The 24,234-nt window shown below is 28.3% G+C and overlaps 2 protein-coding genes across 6 annotated transcripts in view; one reads left to right on the top strand and one right to left on the bottom strand.

The window, feature by feature from the left end:
* Positions 1–14,872, top strand: part of LOC130670056 (tubulin glycylase 3A-like) — a 29,369-nt gene extending 14,497 nt beyond the window's left edge. For 2 of the 3 annotated variants that reach the window (XM_057473228.1, XM_057473229.1), the window contains 4 exons: positions 10,697–10,881; positions 10,960–11,250; positions 11,314–11,526; positions 11,731–14,872. In XM_057473228.1, coding sequence (XP_057329211.1) covers positions 10,697–10,881; positions 10,960–11,250; positions 11,314–11,526; positions 11,731–11,958 — 917 coding nt within the window. In that variant the 3' untranslated portion in view covers positions 11,959–14,872. The remainder of the gene's footprint in view (positions 1–10,696; positions 10,882–10,959; positions 11,251–11,313; positions 11,527–11,730) is intronic. The other variant, XM_057473230.1, reaches the window with a different exon arrangement.
* LOC130670060 (UPF0430 protein CG31712) lies at positions 12,382–16,109 on the bottom strand. 3 transcript variants are annotated; one of them, XM_057473236.1, is made up of 7 exons: positions 15,989–16,092; positions 15,757–15,925; positions 15,408–15,551; positions 15,214–15,261; positions 14,647–14,872; positions 12,889–12,972; positions 12,382–12,816 (listed from the first exon to the last, which is right to left on the bottom strand). In XM_057473236.1, the coding sequence occupies exons 2-7, from the start codon at positions 15,900–15,902 to the stop codon at positions 12,652–12,654; spliced, it is 813 nt and encodes a 270-aa protein (XP_057329219.1). In that variant the 5' UTR covers positions 15,903–15,925; positions 15,989–16,092; the 3' UTR covers positions 12,382–12,651. The 3 variants fall into 3 exon arrangements, with proteins under 3 accessions (XP_057329219.1, XP_057329218.1, XP_057329220.1); XM_057473235.1 differs by having other exon boundaries at positions 15,757–16,108; XM_057473237.1 differs by lacking the exon at positions 15,214–15,261 and having other exon boundaries at positions 15,757–16,109.
* Positions 16,110–24,234: the final 8,125 nt, after the last annotated feature.

The raw sequence follows: 24,234 nt of genomic DNA, 5'->3' as shown, positions 1-24,234 counted from the left end.
ATGCCACCTCAACCATCTCAATCGGTTAATTTGTTCGAGAGAAATCGTTGGCGGAAGAAATGATAAAAAACGGTTTTTTTCGATTATCTTTGAAGTGACTCATTCGATCAATCTCAAAATCTAATCAGCTCTAGAACTCAATAAAACGCGCCTAATGACACCTCGAACGTCACAATCGGTTAATTAGTTCAAAAGATATCGACGCTGAAAAGTTAAAAAAATAACATAAAATGTTATTTTTTCCGGATAGATCAAAATATAATGTTCTAAATGTTTTTGAAATCATACCAACTCTTTCTGTTTATAGTCTCTTTCGATTATCATTTAATGTCATCTAACTTGTTCTTTAGTTTAAAACATATCATCAGCAAAAAATTGAGAAAAACCAGTTTTTAATGTTTCTCTCGGATATTTCATATATTATTACTCTGACCTAAGTCAAAACTCACTCGAATCTCGATTTTGATCACTGACATTGATTTCTGCCTCGATAAATTTATTTCATTGAACATAATCGAGAATAAAAATTAAAAAACCGCTTCTTCATTAACAATTTTCGATTCTTAATTTGTCAAACTTAAGCAAAAAACGCAACTTGGTAGAGCTTGAAAAGCTCATATAAAATAATCGCAGGTAATAGCATTTTTGATCTAGAAGAGCTCGAAAATATATTCAGAGTAATGTTTTCAAGCTCCTTGAGCTTGAAAGCAGCGGGAAGTTTCGGGGCTGGCCCGCAGGATCAACCGACGCCCAGATTTTTTTTCTTTTTTTTTATCATGCTGTACCCCCAAAATTATAGTAGCTGAAAATCTGTAAAAATTCTGAAGAGCAGCTGCTGATATAAGGATAAAGGCTACAGAGTTTCAAATTTTTCGAACAATTACTTTAGCCGGAATAAAAAATTAATTGTTCAATGCCAAAAACCCCGTGTTATTTAAATGGGAAACTTACATCGCTGTGCGGCACGGGTTAAAATTGAGATAGAGATCTGAAACTTTGAGGATATTTTTTTTATAATTATATAGAAATTATATATAATTAGACCTGGCCAATTTTTAGATCTAATTATATATAAGGTCTTATATATAATTATATATAATTAGGTAAAATCATTTTTTCCCGGATAGTTAGTTTTCCCTGTATTATTCATGATATTGATTTATTTATTTACTTATTACGCCAATCGGCACTATATATCATCTTAACATAGGTTAATTTTAATACAATATACAATATATAAGATAATAGAGCTAGATTGCTATACAATATCGAATCTAACTGTTTGTGAAAAAAAGAAAAAAAAAATATAAAAGATATTGTTTAAAAAAAAATAAGATTTGTTTAGTAATAATATTTTTTAATGTTACTTTCAATTATGACTGACCAAAGCTGCAAGAGAGCCTGAGACGATCAGCTGCGCACTGTATTGAGAACGCTCAGCGACCGGCGCGCGGTGATAAATAAATTCATATTGTTTAAACTAATCGCGAGCAGTGAAATTTTCTTTCGGGATCTTAAACTTCAATAAATAATAAATGTAACCCATGAAAAAAAACTTCATTTTTTGACCGAGAAGTCAATGAAATTTTCCTTTGTTTACTTAAAAGTTAATTAACAATGGAATAATAAACAAATAATTTTATGCACGGAGAGAAAAAAATAGTTCTAATTCCTATGTAGAATGGTAACCATTACTATGTTACATAGAAACGAGGATTTTTTAGCGTCAAGAGTCACCGGGCAGAGTAATCCTCTCCATTCGACATAGTAACGGTGGCTATGCTAGCATAGGACTGATTACCATACTACATTGACAAGAGAACTATGTAAATGGACATGACTACAATGTTACCTACACGGAGAAAAATGAAGGTGAAAATTCCATGAAATTTTATGTGAAAATCCATAAATTTTTATTATGCTAGCCGACTAAACTTGAAACCGTATGATATTCCGATATTTTATGTTATGCGTGTTGTTACTAATTGTATTGAAGCATAATAAAATTTCGGTGCGGCCGACAAAAATTTCTTTCTTGAACATAATACATTCCGTATTGAGCATAATAAAAATTATTAAGTATTTTATAGTTATAATAACTGACACGACAAAAATTGTGTCGCTAGGATGCAATATTCACCGTCTTATGATAACAAAATGTACCACTACACAGAAAAAAAGGATTACTTGAACTAAGGAATTTACGTTCTTCCCATATTTTTTCTTGAATCAAGCTTACAATTTGTATTTGATTAAAATAACAACAAAATTTGGATTTAGAAGCTAATTTGTTTATCGAATAAATTACTATCTCGATTCAAGAATAGAATTATTCAGCTTGAAAAATTTTTGTTTTTGTTTAGAAAAATTTCAGACTTATCTCAAGTATTTTTTTATTCGGTTTAAAGTATTTAGATTTTTGATTTCAGTATTTTTTTCTTGGCTTAATATAATTTAATTTTTGACACAAGTATTTGTTTTCTTGGTTTAAAATAATTCAATTATTGACTCAAGTATTTTTTTTCGTAGTTTAAAGTGATTTGATTCTCGGCCCAAGTATTTTTTTCTTGGTTTAAAGTGATTCGATTCTCAGCCCAAGTATTTTTTCTCTTGGTTTTTCAAGAAATAATTTTTCCTGTTTAAAAAAATTATTTAACTGTACGACTTATTTTATCCATCTGGTAGGGTTAAATGTCATTTTTTCCACCTTCGGTAAAGAAGGAATTTTAATTTTTTTGACGTATGATGGGACTCGAACCGTCGACCCTTCGATTCAGAGTGGTCTTGTACAGTCATGTAATTTAGACCACTCGGCCACCACACGCATTTAGAAATAAAAATTTATTCTGTTACTTAAAGCTATTACAATCAGCGGCGGGTATTCATACCGTACCCGGTTACAAGCGTGCCTTGCAGATCTCTACTAATATCACTCTACCAACATACAACTCTCTTAAATAGATTTCTAGGCGAAAATATCAATACTAAATATATTTATGTTGCAAAATAATTCTATGTAAAATTATCTCTATGTAAACTTATTCTATTAAGTATAAATATATGCGAAAATAATTCATGTCCAGAATATCTCTATATTATATATCTCTATGAAAATTAAGTCTCTACAAAATTTACTATAATATGACAGAATTAGGTGTTAACATATTTATATTATGGAATTTCTCCATAACTATACAACTCTCCTTAATATTTCTCTATTCTGCATATCTCTATGACACAACAATTCTATGAAAAAATTTTTCTATTTAAAAATTTTTCTATGTTGACAAAAGTCAGTTTTATAAGATCTCTCAGCAAAAAAAAAACTAAGTTTTACGAATGATTTTGTGTCTTACCACCAGCAATCGCGTGGCGCTACCATAAAATTCCAACAACAATACAATAATAATGATAATGATTTAAGTAATTATAATTTTTTCTTTTTAAATGTCATTAAATTTGAAATTATAATAAAATATTGACAAAGTCAGGATTCAAATGAAATTATAATAAAATACTGACAAAGTCAGGATTCAAATTTAATGACATTTAAAAAGAAAAAATTATAATTACTTAAATCATTATCATTATTATTGTATTGTTGCTGGAATTTTATGGTAGCGCCACGCGATTGCTGGTGGTAAGACACAAAATCATTCGTAAAACTTAGTTTTTTTTTTGCTGAGAGATCTTATGAAACTGACTTTTGTCAACATAGAAAAATTTTTAAATAGAAAAATTTTTTCATAGAATTGTTGTGTCATAGAGATATGCAGAATAGAGAAATATTAAGGAGAGTTGTATAGTTATGGAGAAATTCCATAATATAAATATGTTAACACCTAATTCTGTCATATTATAGTAAATTTTGTAGAGACTTAATTTTCATAGAGATATATAATATAGAGATATTTTGGACATGAATTATTTTCGCATATATTTATACTTAATAGAATAAGTTTACATAGAGATAATTTTACATAGAATTATTTTGCAACATAAATATATTTAGTATTGATATTTTCGCATAGAAATCTATTTAAGAAAGTTGTATGTTGGTAGAGTGATAATAGTAGAGATCTGCAAGGCACGCTTGTAACCGGGTACGGTATGAATACCCGCCGCTGATTGTATATCAGTATTATATATATTCAAGACTAAGCTAAAAAAAAATTCCTTTATTGAACAATAAAAATTTGAAAGAGTTCTATATTTATAATAAAAAAAATTTAGCCTTCATTTGTAAACCATCAAGTTTTTTTAATTTAAGAATATTTTATTTCAAATTAAAAAAAAAAAAAACAAATATAGTTTCACTCGGAAATTCCTTAAGTAGCTGAATTTATAATAAATAAAATACATATGTGCCCAAATATTTGCTAAACTTACAAATAACACCGGCACACAAAAAAAAATAAGTTCTCTGTACTTTTGACGGGACCGATTTATTCCCATGTATTTTGACCCGCTGAATCCGAATCCGCGATCCGTTTAACCCGTACATCCTCAGATTTTTAGAAAACTTTAAAAAACCTCAAAAATACACAAAAATCGACCGTTTTTTAAATTTATAAATTTTTTTAACCCTAACTAAGCATGATTTTTATGTATTTCGGTCCTCCACATACTAACCTGAAGTTTATTTAAAACATTAGCCATTTGAAGTCTGAGTAAATTCCAAAAAACCCCAAAAAATTGCAAAAAAGCAAAAAAATTCTTAGTATTGTGATGAAAAAAATTTTATAGGGCTAAATGAATAATTATTTTCATGTATGTTTATCTGTCACATATAATTATCGAACACCCATGGCTTAGATATCTCTAAAATTTTAAATAAATGGCAAAAATTCCCAAAAAATCGAAAAAAATAAAATTTGGTTTAACAAAAATCAATTTTTAAATCGAAATAAATAAAAGAAATCATATTGTTCGATCTGTGATATATATATAAAAAATATTTTGGCCTAAAACATAGAAAAATTTTAATATGCTTCAAAAAATTTTTTTCATCACAATACTAAGAATCTTTTTGCTTTTTTGCAATTTTTTGGAATTTACTCAGACTTTAAATGGCTAATGTTTTAAACAAACTTCAGGTTAGTATGTGGAGGACCGAAATACATAAAAATCATGCTTAGTTAGAGTTAAAAAAATTTATAAATTTAAAAAACGGTCGATTTTGTGTATTTTTGAGGTTTTTCAAAGTTTTCTAAAAATCTGAGGGTGTACGGGTTAAACGGACCTCGGATTCAGATTCAGCGGGTCAAAATACATGGGAATAAATCGGTCCCGTCAAAAGTACAGAGAACTTATTTTTTTTTGTGTGCCGGTGTGTTATAATTATAATTATAACATTTATGAAATAATTATTATTATCTTGCTTTTTAAATTTTATCTACTTAACCTTATAACGTGGACAAAATTTTCATTGCTTGTGCAGGAGCGACAAAGATAGAGTAGTGAGAAAAGAGTGGGAGAACCTTTGCGTGAAACCAAGAGAAAACTTACTTGGCTTAAGCTCGCAGTACTCTTGGTTCGAAATTTGTATTTTAATTCAAGTTATCACTGTTTATTGACTCAAAACATAGCATTACTTTATTCAAGATTGTAACTTTCTGGTACTGAACATTTATATTTTTTGGTTAAAGTAACAATTATATAACAGTAAGGAACAATATTTATTAAATCAAAAAATTTTAATTATTTAATTAAGTAACTCAACTGTTGAATCAATCTTTGAAGATATATTGAGTCAAAAATTTTTTTTCTTCGTTCAAGATATAAAATTCAAGGAATTTATTTACTTCGGTCAAGAAAATCTCGGTTTTCATTCCATGCCCTCAAAAGTTTCTTGGCTCAAGAAAAATTTCTTTGAGCCAAATAATTTTTTTTTCTGTGTAGCATAATAAAAATTGTTTTAATTATTTTACTTATACGATCAAAATTATTTAAAAATTTATTGAAAAAAATAATAATTTTCATTTTTGTTCTTTTACTCTTTAAATTAACTTTTATAAAAATTATATTACTAATCTAAAAAATTTATATAGACTCTTTGTAAAATTTATGATACTAACATAATAAATTTAACGAGACTTTTCTTTACTTTGTAAATTCAATATTGTACGAATCGTGCAATTAATTTTTGAAATATATTGTCAACTAATTACCAATACCAATGCTGCTAAAAAAATATAAAATAAAAAATAGAGTGTTTTGTGTTGATATTCTCATATGTTTCTATCAATTATCTTTAATAGTCTTATATGTATATACAAAAACGTATAGTATAAATATTAAATGAAATTGATAGAAACATATGAGAATATCAACACAAAACACTGTATTTTTTATTTTATATTAATTTTATATTTATTTAGCAGCATTGGTATTGGTAATTAGTTGACAATATATTTCAAAAATTAATGTCACGATTTGTACAATATTGAATTTACAAAGTAAAGAAAACCCTCGCAGATTTGAATCACGGTGGAAACACGGTGGGTTTGTTCCATTTTACCACTGTGATTACGCGGTGTATCCACCGTGATTACACGGTGGCTTGACCACTGTGTATACACGGTGTTTCCACTGTGATTACGCGGTGGATACACCGTGGAACCACGGTGGTGAAATAGCACAAAGCCTCCATGGATTCACGGTGGATACACTGCGTAATCACAGTGGAAACACCGTGTATACACAGTGGTCAAGCCACCGTGGAATCACGGTGGATACGACGCGTAATTACAGTGGATACACTGTGTATACCCGGTGGTGAAATGGAACAAACCCACCGTGTAACCACGGTGAATTCGCGGTGTTTACACTTCCACGTTGTTTCGACCGTGATTCAAATTTACGAGGGAAGTCTCGTTAAAATTATTATATTAATATTATAAATTTTACAAAAAGTCTTATAACTACTCATCTAACTTAATAAACATTTATAAGGATGATATAAAATAAATAAAAATACATCTAATTTTCCATAAAATTAAAATTCATGCGGTTTACATTTATTACATGCAATGATACATCGAATAGTTTTTTATTTTATAAAAACAAAAAAAAAATATAATTTATTCTTATTCGTAAGTGTGTAATTTATTATCAAACGTAAAAATAGTTATGCAAACAAATCTCATAAGCATCATAATATTAAAATCAATAAGAATAAAGATTTTCACAATCACACAACCCCATAATACTCAACTGAATAATTGACACTTGCTAAATAAAATAGATGCTTCTTGAATGAATTCCCGCGGAGTACTGATCAGAAAAATAACCAAACAAATCCGAATATTTAGAACGAAAGATTATTTTGTTTAAACACCGTTGTAAAAATTACTCAAAGACAAACAAAAATTATTGTCAAAAAATTATAAATAGCTGTATTTCAATGAAATTTTATTAAATGGGTGTAAAGACTGTTATTAATTTTTTAAACTTTAATGATTTTCTATAAGTGTTGTTCCTCAACTGAGTAAATATCAGTTTAAATTTCACAAATTTTATTATGCTGGCACGAGAAATTTTGCATTACTGATAAATAGAATTTCTACTGATCATATAATGAAACTTATCAACTGACAAAACTAAAACTTTTAAAATTTTAAGAATTTTTATTATGCTTGCTTTAGAATTTTCAATTGAATCAATGTTCGAGAATTTATACCCCGTAAATAATAACAAAAATTGAAGTAAATATAAATATCATGACAAAATCTGTAAATTTTGTTATTCTATTGTGGCAATTATTATTTTTAGTTCTCATTAATTCTTGTGTGATCAAAAATTATAAAATTTATATAAGATAAAACAAAAAAACCATTTTTTCGTAGAAAAAATTTTACACAGGAGTTTAAAATGTACCGAATTTAATACTGTTTGAAATAAATATTTTTATGCTGAATATAATTTTTGATACAAAATTATAAAAAATTTACAAATCCATAATTAAAAAACTATAATATATAACACATAATAATTTTTATTTACATTTCAATTAATAGCAAACGTTTATCAAAACTTTACTCTCAATTTATAAAAGTTCAAGATTTATTTTGATATTACTTTCATAGCATAACATATTTTATATTTGTTGGTTATTAAAAATCAAAGACTTCAAAAATCATTATGCTGCTCTATAATTTTTTTTGCGTACCTGTTACTTTCTACTAATTTTTCATAAAAATTATCATAATTTATGATTTTCTAAACAGATCTAGTAGAAATCGAAAATCAGACAGTATTTTTTCGTTTATATTGAGCTTCATTTCTCTCCGTGTAGTAACGTTTACGATGTTTTATTTATTTCATTTTTAGTAAATAAGGTTATGACAAAACAAATCACTCAGGTTACTATAAATAGATATATGTAGAAATTGAATTAATCTATTGAGATAATTAAGATATTGCTCAAAATGGAATATCATTTTTTGATAACAGATAAATAATAATTTAATAAATTCAAATATTTAGTAATATACATCGCATACACATACACATAGGTTACTGCGCAAACGTCCGCGCATGTTTACTTCCTTGTCTCACTTATTAAACTGTAACGACAGCTATTCCAGCATGGGACTGAGTACCATTCTATATAGCCCTGATTCTCATGCTAGATAGCGATTTTTAGCATTTTAGTTGTTTCAATGTAACATAGTAATCATTGCCAGAAAAATGGTAATGAGTCGTATTCTACATAGCATTATTTACCATTTTATAAAAAATGAGTCTGGTTACTATGTAGCATAGTAATCATTACTTTTATTTTCTCTCCGTGTGCTATTAATAGTTTTGTAAAATATAGATATTCGACAATAAATCCTGACAACTTCATTAATTTATTTTTAACGGTTGTTTTGGAATCTATTTTTCAAATTAAAAGTACTCAAAATTTTCATTGTAAAAAAAATGTTGTTAAAATAAAAATTTTGAAAAATCGTTTGAGGGATTAATTTTTCATAGTGATTACATACAAAAAAAATACATAGACTTAATTTTCATGATCAAGTGAAAAATGGGGGGTCCACTTGACGTGATCTTGTTCATATATAAATATATTACTTCGTGCCAATTTTTAAGCATAATGAAACCTAAACTTACAATTAACCTTCCCAATAAGACAATTTATAGATAAATTGAGAAAAATATAGATAGCCCGAACTAGGAATCGAACCGAGACCATGTCGGTATCGCGCCGAGTGCTCTACCAGTTGAGCTGGTATTCGTGGCAGCAATAGTTTATACTTGTAAAACCATGACTATGCTTAAAATTTCAGCCCAAAATTTAAATATTTAAACGGTGCTCAAAAATTTTAAATATTGACTGATAATATATAACTAATACTTTGAATTAGTTTTTGTATTTTTTTATAACTCAATTATTGTCATTTCACTTAAATATAACTTTTGCATTACCAGAAATATACAGGACAGTCTTAAACAATAAAATTTGGTAAATTTTGAATAAGCGAAAAAACCTAAAAATTGAATTAAAAAATAAAAACGTATGTAAAAAACTTATCATTTCTAGTTCTCGGGTTTTATTTTCATTCATTGTTATGCAAATTGATGGTAAAAAAATCGAGAAGCTTTATTATTAATATTCAAGGGTCGCTCGAAAACGTCCAAAAGACAGCACTCGGAAACATTCAAAATTCTTGAGCGAGGTTCAAATATTTAAATTTTAGGCTTAAATTTTGAGCGTAGTCATGATTTCACAAATATAAACTATTGTTGCCACGAAAAAAAAAAAATTGAAATAAAAAATTCGAATTTCGATCATTTTTGATATTTTCAAAATTCGTGAGCGACCTCTTGAAAATGTTTTGTCGAGCTGATTTCTGGAGAGGCTTCTTAAAACATCGTAAACCAACAAACTTTTATAAGAGACTCGAAAAAAAAACCGATCGGATATGCTTTTTTCATTGAATAACATCATAATTACTGAACAATATTACTCAAAACTAATATATTCTTCTTTATCTAAGTCATTGGATGTGATTGCTCAAAAATCGTCATGTTCGCTGGAATCACGATATACTTGCACGATGTAGATACAACGTATCACCTAAATACTTACACAGAAAAAAAAGTTAACTTGAGTCAAGAAAATATTTTTGAAGACAAACGTTTTCGGAAACCAAGTCAAAATTTTCTTGAGCCAAGAGAATTTGTCTTGGTTAAAAAAAATTCGTCTTGGTCGGAAAAGATTTCTACTTTATCTGAGAAAATTTAGGTCTCCAAAAAAATTTTCTTGAATCAAGAATATTTACCTTCAGTCAAGAATTTTTTTTTTCTGTGTATTTTTGAGCTAATTATTGAACATAATTGTAAATAAATATATAAAAAACGCTCATTCATTCATTATTTTGGATTCTAAATTCTCAAACTTGAACATAAACCGTAACCCTTTTGAGCTTGAAAAGCTCATAAAAAAGGGAAACAAAGGTATTGTCGAGCTCGAAAATGTATTTATACTAATGTTTTCGAGCTCTTAGAGCTTGAAAACAGCGGGAAGTTTAGGGGCTGTCCTGCAGGGCCAACCGATGCCCAGATTTTTTTTTAATTATTTGGAAGAGTTTCAGGGGGCGTAACAATTAAAATTGAAAAAGTGACCTTCATAAGGATCACCTTAATATATGTACATGCACTATTTTAATTATGACCCAATTCGCTGCAGTTGTTATAGACTTTCGGGAGGATAAAAATGCAAATACCGGTCTGTTTGAGTTGGTTTACAAACAACGAATGTCAAACTGTCAACCTTATCTAGGTACTGCATTATCTATTCAAGGAACACGTATAAATTGTAATGAGAAAAAATTAACTAGTTTGGATACAAAAATTATTTCAAAACTTCCATTGGTAAGGAAATAAAATTCCACATGAAAGTGGTATCACCTTAATTTAATATTAATAATCAATGCACATATTTACTTTTAGAATTGTATATCAAGAAAAAAACCTACTGCTAATCGTCATATTGGACCAGTAATTATTGATCTTATTGAAGAACTAGAGTTCCAAATAGATCGCGAATTACATTCATATTATAAAGAAAACACTTCGAATGATTCTAGTTATTCAACACCAATTATAACGCCCCCTATTGTTCCATCACCACAAAATTCACTACCTCTTGCACCTGTTGATTTTGAAGGCAATCCTAGTCCTAAACATTCAATAACTTGTAAAAATTTTGGAACTAGTCCTCAAAAAATATTGCCTTCTCGAGTAAGTTAAAATTTAAAAGTACGAAAATATAATAATTAAAATTAACATTGTTGTCTCAATTAGAATATTGAGAAGATATCTAAAAGTAGTAGAATTAGTTATTCGTCACAGAAGCCATTAATGAGAACAAAAATTGATAACGAAATATTGAAGAAATCTAATACAAAACAAAACATGATACCAAAAGCAACATACAATCAACGTCAATTAGCTAAAACAGCCGGTAAATTAAGGACAGAAAAATTAGCGAAAAAATCGAGTAAGGAGGATGAAAAGGCTAGTCAAAAATATGTTTGCTAAATCTCTTTTAATTTTTGAATAGATTAATTGTTAATTTTTAATTTATATTTTAAACATTAAAAAAAACGTTTTTTTTAAATCTGTCTTGATCTTTTTTATAATAGAACATGAGCATTTTAAATTGCATAACTGTCAATAAAAGTTTCATCAAGTTAATTTATTTTATAACTTTGTTTTTAGCTAATGGGAAAAACTATTCGTAGTGCTATAAATAAATATAAAAAGTATGAAATAATCCCTTTAGAAGTACCGCCACTGCCATCGCTTATAACACCTCGAAAATCAGGCAACCGAGTAACTAGATCCTTCATTAATAGCAAGATAAAAGATAATTCGAGTGCTAAAAATAAACAAGAAACATCAGAAATGACAGATATGTACGCTGTGGGTCTCAGTTTAACTAAATGAAATTTAAAATATTTTTTAAATTCTTTATCTGTGTACAAGTACTCATTTCTATCAAGAACAAATATAAATAAATTCATTGAATGTATAAAACATTATTTATTTACATTACAATCAACATTGAAGAATTTTATTCGGCAGTTACACATTTATTATATTAGTCCGCAAGTCATTAACAAGAATAACATGACACAATTATATATTTACTCCATTAAAACTTTAGAAATAAAAAAAAAAAGAATAAGTTGTACAAAACTGTCCTGAATATATGTATATATATATATAAAATTTATTCGATAAATTTAAGCGACTAATGTAATCTTTATGGACACTTCTCTTGAATTAATAAAAATGTCACAATCATAAACATATGTATATACATACATATAGAGCAGTTGCAATATTTTAAGAGATACAAATCAGTCCTTATCGTTCTGATTGTTTAATATATACACAAATTAACATTATTAATATACAGATTGTGTGAATTTGATAACTTCACGACAGTCAATAACTTGCAAGAAATGTTAACAAGAATTTGATCGAACAAAAGCAGCAAATAAACAGATTATTTGATGTCTATATTATCGATCAAACAGCTTGATTATAACTTGCAAATCACTACCTATGTAAAAAATAACTCTAAAGGGATATCTAACAGCGCAAAAAAAGATGACTCGAAATTAATCTTAAAACTCACGTAACTGGTTTCAAGGTAAAAGAAAGCTTAGGTCTTGAATTATTTTTTCCCAATATTTTCTTTTGCTCTTCTTTAACTCGCTTTTCTTGTTCTTTTCTCATCTTTTGCCGCTCTTCTTCCATAAGTCGTTGTTCTTCAACCATTGCTAATCTTTCCTCAGCCTGAAATTATCATTAAAAAAAATAATAATTGGTAATTATTTTATAATTAAAAAAGTTAATAACCGAATTTACCAATTTCTTTTGAGCCTCTTCAATTTTCCTGTTGTTTTCCTCCATGATCCTTTCGAGTTCCTCACGTTTTTTCCGCTCTTCCTCCTACAACGACAATAGTACAGTTTTACACCATGAAATAATAGTTATGGCCCTTATTGCAGTTATCACACCATTTTTTGCTTGTTGTGCTGCTGTTTTAACAGCGTAATAAGATATAATTCCTATTAAATATTTTTCTGCGTAGGAAGAAATTGAGAATAGGGCCCGGAAAAAATGTTGTATAGATAAGGCTGAAAAGTACTAAATCTTCAATAAAAATAATTTTATCATTGTGATTTTAAAAGTTAACATTATTTACGATAACACAATATAAAAAATGAGTTTTATAAAATCCGGGCCTTAATTTTTTAATCTTCCCCGCAGCGACTGTACCTACTCTTCAATGAGTAGAGGATGTCACGAAGAAAATATTTATTGTGTTGATATGTATGTATGGTTGAGTAAATAATAATAATATAATTATTATTTTTTAAGTAATGAAATTATGAATATATATAAATTGGATAATACCTGGATGTAGCTCACACCAGCATGTAGGGGATGACTTCTTCATCAACAATCACTCGGCAGTGAGTATAATACCGGCATCTTCCGCTGGTAGTCAGTTTAGGAAGCCGACCTATATATTTTTCTATTGTTGCTTTGTTGCTATTGGGATTTTTTACTGATTTTTTTTTCTCTTTTTATTAAGAAAATACTACGATTTATAATTTTCTATTTCCGTCCGAATAATTAATTATTAGAGCTCGATGTAAGTATTATGTATAAGTATATATATATAAACTATAAATAAGATTGTTTTGCATGATTAATGTATTTTATTGAGCAGAAACTTTTTAGCGATATTGATTAAAGGCAATTATAAATTTACTAAAGGGGCTTTAACTCAACGATAATTTTTAGATAAAATATTAAAAAAGAGGATTGAAAAATCGCTACATAGATAAAACTACAAGCTAATCATTTTTTTATACGCGTTCGATTACTTATTAAATCATTCCAAAGTAGTCAATTATTTTTATGAATTTACATTGTTCATAACAGTTGATAATAATTACAAATTGTAGTTTACCATTGATCGCGCTTCATTTAATTTTTTTTTCTTTTTCTTTTTTTTTAATTAAATTAAAAAATAAATTTTTAATAATATACATGTCATACCGTGATTTCTATCAGTGTTAATAATAAGTTAATTAAACGGTAATATCAGATAAAAATAGGTAGGCATATACAGATAGTACATGAGAAAAATATATTCTCGGTAATCCGTAACAATAGAATACGTACGTACACGATACGAATAACACCTTTTCGTTGCTTCAAGCAACTTTTTGCTGTATTACAAATGATTTGCTACATTGCTACACTTCAAGTAGACACAGTTTAAAGATAAAAGTACATTGGTTTTTTTGAGTTGAATGTAACTTTATGAAAACTCAAAAAAACCATAAAACTTAAATGCTCGAGCGCTGTGGCAAATGTAAAATCGAATCCTGAATATCAACAAAATCATTGGCGATTATAGTATACATTTTATAAGAGTAAAAAAAAAAAAAAAAACTAAAATTATTAAACATATTAAGGGTTTATCCACTGTTAAATATTGTAATTAACTACATCGTCAACGCAATTGTCGGATTGAGGTAGCGACGTTACTTATGCTCTTACTCAGCGTTCGCGCTAATATCATCCAATGTTTCTCTGGATTGGTCTTACCTCTCTTCGTTTTTCCTCCTCGCGGAGTTTAGCCTGGCGCCATTCCATTTCTTCCATCATTTGACGTTCAATGGCTCTTTTAGCCTCTTCTACTCGTCGATGAACTTCCGCCTCAATCTCCTCCTTACGTTTTTCTAGTTCTTCTTCTACCCTTTTTTGGACAAGCTCTTCAATACGTTTAGCAGCCTCTTCCTCCACTAACTTTTGCTCCGTTTCTCGCTGTCGCCTGAAGTATTAATGTTATTCTATTTGTCTAGCTTAAATGTTTTATTTTCTATCTTAAAACTTAATAATGATAACATTTATAATAAATTATATTATTATGACAATTATTCATACCATAATTATTATAATTATATAAAAAAGTTAACGTGTATGTGTATATGATTATTTAAATAAAAATTAATATAAAAAATGTTTTATCGTCAAATGACTGTTGACATGCTATATAAATATATATTGATTGCTTACAAACAAAAAATATTAATTCATTTTTCCCGTGCATTTACTAATGAAAAATAATGTGATACCGCCACCATGGAACATAATTTCTAATCTAAATCTTACCGGATTGCGCTTGTGGCGAGGGTATTGTGCGTTAATTCTTTCTTTTTCCTAATAACACAAGTATAAAAATGAACGATAGATATGAATTAAAATTAAAAACACCATCATGATTTACTCTCCGTATTTTAAAATGAAAACACGATCGAGTATTTGTTCAATAGTGATGTTTTTGGATATATTATATTTATTAATACCTTTGACGTTCCATTTCAGCTAATCGCTCAACTTCATCCATTTTTCTATCTCTATCTTTAAACAAACGTTTTTTATGGCTGACAATGTGAACATCATCGGACCCATCAGAATCACTGCTTGTTGATGAAGAATGTGAACGTTTTCTAAAATAATTAACATTAATAATTAATTAAAAATAAACTTTTGTGATAAATCCAATTATAAAAAAACTTTTATATGATTCATCAATACAACAAATTTTTATAATAAAAGCATAATGATATAATAATTGTGATTATTTGTTTGGCACAGAATAAGAAAAAATGATATAAACGACACGAATCAAGTAATAGACTGTAAAAAATTTACCTTGTTTTAGAACTGCGTTCTTTTGATTTTTCTACATATTTGCTGTTAGAACGTTTTTCACGGGATTTAGAACGTTTTCGCGAATGTTTACTCTTATGACGCCGCCTACTACTCGGCGATTTACTGCGCGATCTAGATCTACCCATTTTCTATCTTTTTTGTTTTACGACTATTAAAAAAAATAAATGAACTTAATTTATTTACCACAAAACTTTCATTTATTAATTCTTACTAATAAATAGGCACGTTAATCAATAAGTTATTTAGAATTATTTAATTAAAATAACATGCAGCGTAGAATCTTGTCGACGTTGACACATGCAACTACAATCGCCATCTTGCTAATAATAATAATAATAGTAGTAACAATGAATATCAAGAAAACTACTATTTGAGAACGCCATTTAGTGTAAATTTTTTTATTTTTTATTGTTTCTCAAATTTATAGTTTTTTGAGAATCTAAAATGAATGTATTTAGCCTCTTTATAATTTTTACTATCACAAGTATCTTCATTCATTAATATTAAAAACAAATTTTAACTAATTCTTTGCGCATGCGTATTTTTTCGAAAAAAAAAGCGGTAAATTTTACAAAAGTAAATTTTTTTTAAGTAAAAAATGTATTTTTAGATGAATTTGATAAATGAAAGCAAAATAATTTTATTTCATTTTTGTCAAAGCAATAATAATAAAAATTTTAGATAAATACAATGTCATATAATAATTCAGGCTTTATTTTCTAATTTTTCTTTATGATTCCGTTAAATAATTGTTTGTTAATACTTTGAGAGACTTCTAACTTTTTTTTGTTTACAATTAGATATTTAATTTTTTGAACGGTCTAAAGCGTAAGACAGGCCTCCCAAACCCGATCACTGGCTAGGCGTGAGTTCGAATCCCAGTGGAACCGAAAGAATTTTTCTTTACATAAAGTGTGAAGTATTTCGGAGTATCATCAAGAAAGCCTACCAATGGAAGTGACTAAAGAGCAATGAGGCTAAATAGAAGCCGGCTAAGAGAGAAAAAGGCTAAGTATTATAGTTGAACTACCCTGCTTAAAAACTCCGATAGATTCTTATAGCTGTTTGTATAAGGTCCTATACTTAACTATAGCATTTCTCATAGAACTCATTCATTCTCTTATAAAATCTCTATGGGAATTTATCCCTGATAGCCACACTCTAAATATAATTGATTAGCAAGTTCTACAGTGAAACATTTACGGCTAACTTAACGACAAGTTTCTGGCAAGCCTTGGCTGGATAATACTTGCGTGCAAGTTGATGCAAATCTACTGCCGTCATCTGAATGTAATTTAACAGAAAAACTTACCGTCAATTTCAAGTGAAACGTTTAATCAACTTAACGTCATTGTCTGACAGTAACACTTGTAGTCAATTTGAATTCAAGTTGCAGACAATTCACTGTAAACTTAAGGCTGGGCCGCACCTAACGAAATCCTGAATTTAAGAATTCTATTTATTTATTAAATAATTATCATAACAGTAATTTTCTTAGTTTCCGACTAAAAGCCGAAGACGAACTTCCTCGGAAGATTTTCATCATCCGAGTCCCATAAATATTCAAAGAGTAATTAGAATTCTTAAATTCAGGACTTCGTTAAGTGCGGCCCACCCTTAAAGGTAACTGTTTGCTCTCCAGCAGTAGCTTGAAGTTAACTTGTGGATAAGGTGGCTATCAGGGTGGGTAATCGGATTATGGGTCACTGGATTATATGTCTACCCCGTCTACCCATTTCTCTCTGCACGGAAAAAAATTAATCGTGAATGCAACATGATGCAGTCTTGGTAAATAAACATGATGAAATCATGTTGCATTCACATGATTTGTCATGTTTCGGCTACATGATAATCATGTTGTGGTAACATGAGAAAATCATGTGGCAGCAACATGATTATCATGTAGCCGAAACATGACAAATCATGTTGCATTCACATGATTTTCTCATGTTACCGCAACATCATTATCATGTAGCCGAAACATGATTATCATGTGAATGCCACATGATTTTCTCATGTTACCGCAACATGATTATCATGTAACCGAAACATGATTATCATGTGAATGCAACATGATTTTCTCATGTTACCGCAACATGACTATCATGTAACCGAAACATGACAAATCATGTGAATGCAACATGATTTCATCATGTTGCATTCACGATTAATTTTTTTCCGTGTGTATATAAAAATATTACCATTTGCTGCTTTTTATCTACCGCGGTGACCCTAATAGCCACTTTAGCTTAGAATTGACAGTAATTTGACATTAAAATTGCCTGAAATGTGCTGCTTGAAAATGCTGACAATTTGACAGCAAAAGTTGTAAAGAAAAATTTTCGGTTACCCTGATGGCCAAGTTGGAGAGAAACTGACGTGAAACTACAGCCGCAACTGGACACCACGTTGCCCGCAAAAGTTGATACTTCCGGCAGTGTGACAACCGTACTCCGAATTTCTCTGCTCTGTGCCAACTGTATTCAAAATGGATATTTAGGTGCAGCTATAGTTTTCCGAAACTCTACTCTGTGCTTTCTTTACTCAAGGAGAACTCTATTCCATGTAAACTCTACTCCATTAAAACTGTACTCAATGACAACATTACTCAATGGTACAACTGGTAACATACTGAACGTTGATAAGACAGAAATATAAAGTCGTTGAGTTACCATGCAGCGCTGGATGAATATACCTAAAGTATCTAAAGATGAGTTAAAAATTTTAAAATGTCATTTAAAATATGTCATATATCATATGTTAATTACAAGTTTATGGTTTTAATTAATCTATTAATAAAAAATAAAAAAATCTTTTGTTATAGTGAGTTTGCGGTAAAGTGATGTGACTAAAATATATTTATTTTTTAAATAAAAATAACTACCAAGCATGTTTATTTTTCATGATATAATTCATGTTTGATTATAAAAATAAAGAAAATAAAAATATTTTATGAAAATAATAAAGTTGAAATACTAATAAATAATGTATCAATTAAACAATTATAATTATTTTGTGGAACTGAAGAATTTTTCATTAAAATTTTGAGTACATAAATATTTTATGTTAAACAATAGTATTAAGAAATATTAATAAACAAGTTTAATTGTTATATGAAATTATTGTTAAGTGAACTGTCAGACAGTGCCTCCTACTTTATTTGAACATTCAATGATTTTCAACTGATAAGGAATGTAAGATGTTTTTTCTAAAATCTTTAACTCAATGAAATTGCAATTGTTATTTTTTTTAAATAAATGCAAATATATTTTTTTTTAATTAATTAGTACAAATTTGTTAGCCTTATGTCAGTCGAGTTATTGAATATTTTCCAAAAGTAGGGGATACTGTCAAGAATGCCCTTAAATCTAAATTAAATTCTTTTTTTTTTTTATAAGAATTATTTTTATCAGATCACTTTTATAAATAGTAGTCCTATCGATATTTTTTGTTAAACAATAGTCTTAATAAAATGATAAATACTAATAAACTAGTAAAATTAACATATTTAGTAGCATATGTAATTGTTGTTAAGGGTATTGTCAGGCAAGAATACATCCAATTTTTTTTAAATATTCAATAACTTTTAACTGATTACAACCATTAGGTATTTTTCCAAATATTATTCAACTCAATGAAATTACAACTATGTATTTATGTTTTAAATAAATGCGAAAAAATTTTTTTTTCTTTAATTAATTAATAAATTTGATAACCTTACGATAGTTGAGTAATTGAATATTTTTTAAAAGTAGGGGATACTGTCAAGAATGCCCTCAAATGTTAATTGAATTTTTTTTTTGATAAAAATTATTTTTATCAGATCACTCATATAAATATTACTATTAACGATATTTTCTATTTAACAATAGTCTTAATAAATACTAATACCAAGTAAATTTATATATTTTATGGCATGTAATTATTGTTAAGGTTTTTGTCAGACAGTGTCCCACCCCCACTTTATTTTAAACATTCAATGACTTTCAACTGATTTCAACCGTATGATACTTTTTCTGAAATTTTTAGCTAAGTGAAATTGCAATTATGTTTTCTTTGTTTTTTTTTTTTTTTTAAGAAATGACTAAACTTTGTATTTCAATTAGTTTCTAAAAATTTAATAAATTTATGACAGTTAAGTTATTGAATATTTCACTTAGTTAAAATTTTTAGAAAAAGTGCTCCCTGATTAAAAAAAATGATTAAAAATGATTTCACACGTTAAATGTCCATAAGAGACAGGATTAGAAATGATTTGAAGGATTAAAAAGTATTTAAAATGATTAAAAAACAAATCATTTTAAATACTTTTTAATCATTTTTTTTAATCAGGGCTGTACGGTTGATATCAGGTGAAAGTCATTGAATGTTTAAAATAAAGTGGGGGGCACTGCCTGATAAAACCAACAATAATTACATGCTATATAATATGTAAATTTACTTGCTATTAGTATTTATTAAGACTATTGTTAAACAGAAAATATAATTATTAGTAATATTTATACAAATGATGTGATGAAAATAATTATTATAAAAGAAAAAAAAAATTAATATTCAATGACTCAACTATCATAAGGTTATCAAATTTATTAATTAACTAAAGAAAAAAATCGGTCTATCAGTTCACGGGAAAAAATGCTGTAGTAGAATTTACTACACCAAGCTAGTAAAAATTTCACTACACTTTGTGGTCGCCGCAATGACAACTGTAGTAACATAAGCCACAGTGTGCATGATATTTTACTACCATAGGAGTTCTGCTTACTACTGTAATGTGGTAAAACTTTGTAGTTTCCACAACTACTCAATGTAGTATAAAATACTTATTTTGTGGTTTTGGGAACCACACAATTTTATATAAATTGGTATCTGTTACTATTTTTGGAGTATACAATACCAGATGACTTGTACAATCTTATCCAATGTGTGGTAAAATGATCGAAAGAAGAAAATAACAGCGCCACCTACAACTTTTTTACTCCATTCTGTGGGTATCCTCAACTTGTGTCAGTGTGTTTAATATTATAAATAATATTATAAAACATTATAAATAATAATATATATAGGGGAAGGGGGGGGGCAAAAGGGGGTAGGGTAGGCAATCGGGGTACCCCCAAAATTTTATGGAAAAAAAATTTTTTTTTTTTTTCGTCTAATTACTATAAATCCGATATATTTCCGTATTTTTAGCCCTACGCATGACACCTAGGGCTAAGTGGACCAGCCGGAAATTCTGAAAACATGATTCTTTAATATTTTTCTCGTCAAATTAAAAAAAATTAAATATCTTAATCCATTTTTCGGCTGATTTTCTACAGCCGGGGCAGATTTGGCCACTAAAAATATTCGAAAATAATATTTTATTTTTTAATTGATAAAATTTTTTAAGTAATTCCAAATAATCTGTAATTAAAAAAATCAAAAAACTCGTTTTTTTGGGTTCGAAATAATGACAAATACGAAATATAGAATTGTTTTTTTTTACCCTGATTAAAAAAGTGAATTGAAAAGTATTGAAAAAGATGAGAAATGAATCCTTTCGAATACTTTCTATACCCCAAGGTATTCATTTTGACATAAAATGAATACTTTTCAATCCCAAAATAATAAAAGAATTTCTGAACTTCCGAGGAATTGAAAAAGATTCAAATGAATTGATATTTTTAATCTTTCTGAATCCTTCTCAATACCTAAATAATCCGACATTTCGGATCAAGTGTGGGATTGAAAAAGATTTAAATGAATTAAAATTTTTGAATCTTTCCGAATCCTTCTCAATACCTAAATAATATCACATTTCGGGTCATGTGTGGAATTGAAAAAGATTGAAATGAATTGAAATTTTTGAATCTTTCCGAATCCTTCTCAATACCTAAATAATCCGATATTTCGATCAAGTGTGGGATTGAAAAAGATTAAAATGAATTGAAATTTTTGAATCTTTCTGAATCCTTCTCAATACCTAAATAATCCGATATTTCGATCAAGTGTGGGATTGAAAAAGATTGAAATGAATTGAAATTTTTGAATCTTTCTGAATCTTTCTCAATACCTAAATAGTCCGAAATTTCGGATCAAGTGTGGGATTGAAAAAGATTGAAATGAATTGAAATTTTTGAATCTTTCTGAATCCTTCTCAATACCTAAATAATTTCACATTTCGGGTCATGAGTGGGATTGAAAAAGATTGAAATGAATTGAAATTTTTGAATCTTTCCGAATCCTTCTTCATACCTAAATTGAAATGATGAAAGATTGAATTCTTTTCAATACTTTCGAATTCCACTTTGGAATTGGAAAGTATTCAAACGATCGAAATTTCAATTCCATTCAATACTTTCCAAAACCGCCGAGGGATTGAAAAGAATTGAGATAATTTTCAATACTTTTCAATTCACTTTTTTAATCAGGGTATTAAATAACAATTAGTAATTGAGCTAATCGAGGGGAAACGATTTATTACATCTAAAAATTTTTTTTTTTAGTAATATAGAACCAAAAATAGTTGTCAAGAGAAAGAAATACATTCTTAATGATGAAAACAATTTAAAAAATCGGTCTGTCAGTTGACCCTGCGGGCCAGCCCCAAAACTTCCCGCTGTTTTCGAGCTCGCTGAGCTCGAAAACATTATTGTGAATATATTTTCGAGCTCTTCGAGCTCGCAAATACTTTTGTATGCCATTGTTTTGTAAAAAACCATTTTTTAGCATTTCTTTCTTCCACGATATCTCGCGAACGAATTAACCGATTTTGATGGTTGAGGTGGCAATCGACGCGTTTTATCAAGTTCTAAAGCTGGTCGAATTTTGAAATTGATTTATTCAGCCGTTTTTGAGAAATTTCAAAAAAACCAAGGAAAAAATTTTTTTTGAATTCTTTCGTCAACGGTTTCTCTTGAACGAATGAACCGATTTTGATGGTTGAGGTGGCATTCGACGCGGCTTATAGAGTTTTAGAGCTGATTAGATTTTGGAATCAATCCATCGAGCAAATTGGAAGTTATCCAAATAAAACATTTTTGAAAAAATTTTATTTTTGAAATATCTCTGAACGCACTCTACCGATTAAGTTCAAAGTTCTACGGCCTCAAGACATTAACAAGCCGCGTTGAATGACACCTCAACGATCAAAATCGGTTCATCCGTTCAAGAGTTATGAATATTTACATACATACATACGTACGTACGTACGTACGTACGTACGTACACACATACATACACTCGGACATCATCGTGAAATTAGTCAGGATAGCTTCCTAGGACCTCGAAACGTCGACATCTGATGGAAATTCGATTTTCGTAAATCGGACCGAAACCAATAACTTCCCGAATTTTTGAAAATTTACAATTTTCTTAGCGGGAAGTTAAAAATACAAAAAAATTCTCATTTTTTGGAAAGAGGCCTCTCTGCCCCATAAAAAATTTTTTTTTTTGCCTCCGTATCCACCAATGATGTGAAATGTAATTTTTCTATATGTATATTACATATAAAATATTTAATTTAATGAAATTTTATCAATTTTCAGAAATTTTTTTTTCCAACTTTTTTTAAGGGTACCCCTTTTTGCACGTCAAAAACAAAAATTTTATTTTGCAACGGCAGCTTAAAATTTTGTCTATTTACCGTGAATGCCATTAGAAACAAAAAGATTTAGCGTATTTAAGTCCTCTAAAACTTAGTATTTCCTTAGGTACCCCCTTTTGCCCCCCCCTTCCCCTAATTAAAAATATTTATATATATAATTGAAAATCGACGCGCGCAATTATAATATATATAATTTAAAATAAATATATATATAAAAAATATAATACAAAAAAATTTGTTTTGTATTACCTGTCATTCTTCCTCTTGCTTACCTCACCTACAACTTCTTCTATAAAATTTTATTTCTATGCTCTTATCAGTGAATCCTGATTTTAATGCAATTTTTTAAATCATTGCCTATTGAGTATTTGTTATTTATTAGAATTATAACTTTTAAAACCATGTTTTTTATATTTTCTATTAATAAAAATTTATACTTAATTATTCTAAGTTTATGCTTATACGAGAATTTATAGATTACAAATATATTTTTTAAATTATCCTTATCAGATATTGATAAAATGTAGGCTTTTGAAATTTGAGTCCTTATTATTTTAAGTTATTCATTAATAAATTCTTTTTTATATCATTTTAGTTTGATATACTGTAAGTCCGAAGAATCTAAGATTAATTTTTATATTTTCATAACGTTTTCAATATCATAAAAACTATCCCTGTGGAAAAGGTCTTATAAAATCTCATAAAAAAAATTGGCTATGAGAAAACGATCAGTATTTGTCCACGAAAAATCTCAAAAATTCTTATACAATTATTTTCTCATAGATGGTGCATCAAAAAAAATTTTTTCTTAAAATTCTCATATAAATCATCAGAATCTATAAGAAACAGAAGCTGTAATATTGTGATTATAA

This window comes from Microplitis mediator, chromosome 6 (genome assembly GCF_029852145.1).
Source record: "Microplitis mediator isolate UGA2020A chromosome 6, iyMicMedi2.1, whole genome shotgun sequence".
NCBI lineage: Eukaryota > Metazoa > Arthropoda > Insecta > Hymenoptera > Braconidae > Microplitis > Microplitis mediator.
Note: the sequence above shows the minus strand (reverse complement) of the source record. Positions and strands in the feature narration are given on the sequence as shown.